This window comes from Engraulis encrasicolus, chromosome 19, assembly GCF_034702125.1.
Source record: "Engraulis encrasicolus isolate BLACKSEA-1 chromosome 19, IST_EnEncr_1.0, whole genome shotgun sequence".
Taxonomy (NCBI): domain Eukaryota; kingdom Metazoa; phylum Chordata; class Actinopteri; order Clupeiformes; family Engraulidae; genus Engraulis; species Engraulis encrasicolus.
In genome coordinates, this window is record NC_085875.1 from 14680382 (window position 1) to 14682881 (window position 2500).

A 2500-nucleotide genomic window follows, 5' to 3' on the forward strand; every position below is an offset into this window, starting at 1 on the left:
GTGTGAGAGAAAGAAAATGTGTGTGTCCATACTGGCATGCTCACCTGGCGTAGGTGTGTATGTGGCCCCCGTGTGTGTGTGTGTATGAGTGTGTGTATGTGTGTGTCTGTCTATCTGTGTGTGCATACTGGTATGCTCACCTGGCGTAGGTGTGTGTGTGTGTGTGTGTGTGTGTGTGTGTGTGTGTGTGTGTGTGTGTGTGTGTGTGTGTGTGTGTGTGTGTGTGCATACTGGTACACTCACTTGGCGTAGGTGTGTGTGTGTGTGTGTGTGTGTGTGTGTGTGTGTGTGTGTGTGTGTGTGTGTGTGTGTGTGTGTGTGTGTGTGTGTGTGTGTGTGTATGAGTGTGTGTACGCTCACCTGGCGTAGGTGTGTGTGAGTGTGTGTGTGTGTGTGTGTGTGTGTGTGTGTGTGTGTGTGTGTGTGTGTGTGTGTGTGTGTGTGTGTGTGTGTGTGTGTGTGTGTGTGTGTGTGTGTGTGTGTGTGTGTGTGCATACTGGTACCCTCACCTGGCGCAGGTGTGTGTGCGACCCCCGTCTCCTCATCTCCGCAGCAGTGTAGGCTGTGGCTGATCACGCGGCCCCCGCAGCACTGGCTCTGGAAGCCGTCGTGCAGGACCCCCCCGCAGCACAGCTGACCCCCCCACCGGGAGAACGGACGCCCCCCGCAACACGTGTCCCCCAGACCCACAGACACGCGCTTCTGATCGGGGTCTGGGCAGCACACCTCCCCTGCAGAAACACACACACACACACACACACACACACACACACACACACACACACACACACACACACACACACACACACACACACACACACACACACACACACACACACACAGGCAATGGGTGCGGTTGTTGGCGTAATGCCGAAAAGCGAGAGCCTGCCAGAACACAACTGCCCTCATTGAAACCAATGGAAACCAATGACCAATTTTTCAGATATTTTTTACTCATTTTTGAAGACAAATCCTACACAATTTAAGATGGAAAGCCTATCAATAAAGCATCTACATTCCTTCTGGAAGTATTACAAAGAAATGGTTACAATTTCAGTAATATTTCCATAAAAGAATCGAAGACATGTCATAACAAATGTTACGGTTTCACTCAAATAGCTCATATTAAGTGGAGGACGAGTAATGTTTCATAAGCATATTTTTAATTCATAAATTATGTAAATCTTTCTGCAAAAATAAGTACAATTTTCTCTGAAAAAATGTCAATTGGTTTCAATGAGGGCCCTCGTGTTCTGGCAGGGACTCGCTTTTCGGCACGACAGGTGGGTGGGTTACAGAGATGCAGGTGGAGGTAGTGGAGAGAGGGGAGGGAGGTGGAGAAGAGATAGATAGAAGGGAGAGGGGGTTAGGACGATGAGAGGGGGAAGTGAAGAGGGGAGGGAGGTGAAGAAGAGATAGAAAGAGGCGGGGTGGGGGTTAGGAAGTTGAGAGGGGGAAGGGAAGAGGAGAGGGAGGTGGAGAAGAGATAGAGATAGGGGGTGGGGGTTAGGAAGATGAGAGGGGTTAGGGAAGAGGGGAGGGAGGTGGAGAAGAGATAGATGGGGGGGGGTGGATGGTTAGGAAGATGAGAGGGGTTAGGGAAGAGGGGAGGGAGAAAGGGAGGATAGAGAGAGGGAGGGCAAGAGAGGAAAGATAAGGACCAGAAAGAGATGGAGTGTCAGAAAGAGATGTAGACAGAGATAAAGGTGTATGGGAGAGATGAGGTGGACAGCCTGTGTTTATAAAAAGAGAGAAAGAGAGAGACAGAGCAAAAGATAGAATGAGAGAAGGAAAGCAAGAGCGAGAAAAAAAGCAGCAACAAAAAAAGTGGTAGAGAAGGAGAGACAAATAAAAGAGAGGGAAAGAGAGGAATGGAGCAGGAAAAAAGAGTGTGGATAAGGAGAAGGATGAGAAAATGAATGCGCGGGGGTGTAAAGAGAAAAGGGATGAAGCTCATGGAAAAGGCAGCAGAACTAAAAAAAGGCAAATCTGCCACGGTGACAGAGACACTAAAATAGTTCACAGCGTTGAGAGTTATTGAGAGTTATTGAGCTACAACTACCCGATCCACCAATGTCATTGCAACACCTAGCACAAAGGCTAAACATCACAAACAGTTTTCAAGAGCAGACCATGTCCACACACACATTAATAATAAGATAAATAGAAAAATGAATAAATGAATCTGAACCTAATTGGTATTCTTACGGTATATTATGTATGAGTCTGTCTGACAAGGTAGTAAACTAATCGTGACGATTTTATTCCTTTTCAAACTCTTAAATAATTATCGTTGTTGTTTGAGTTCCTTCGAGGCTGAGGTCCTACAGCCTGTTTCTCGCCAGACCCTGGTGTATTTCGGTAACACTTTCTATGAAGCCCATATCTATAGCGTATTATGAGCACATTTATAACATCTTATAATGCACATCATAATCATAGTGCATTATGACTACACTCATAACGCTTCATGATGGAGTATATCAACAGTCAACAGTCA

The 2500-nt window shown here is 46.6% G+C and overlaps 1 protein-coding gene across 1 annotated transcript in view; it reads right to left on the reverse strand.

The window, feature by feature from the left end:
• Window positions 1–2500, reverse strand: part of ush2a (Usher syndrome 2A (autosomal recessive, mild)) — a 582756-nt gene that overhangs the window by 164477 nt on the left and 415779 nt on the right. Inside the window, exon 60 of the mRNA XM_063184090.1 lies at window positions 510–731. Within this exon, the coding sequence (XP_063040160.1) occupies window positions 510–731 (222 nt within the window). The remainder of the gene's footprint in view (window positions 1–509; window positions 732–2500) is intronic.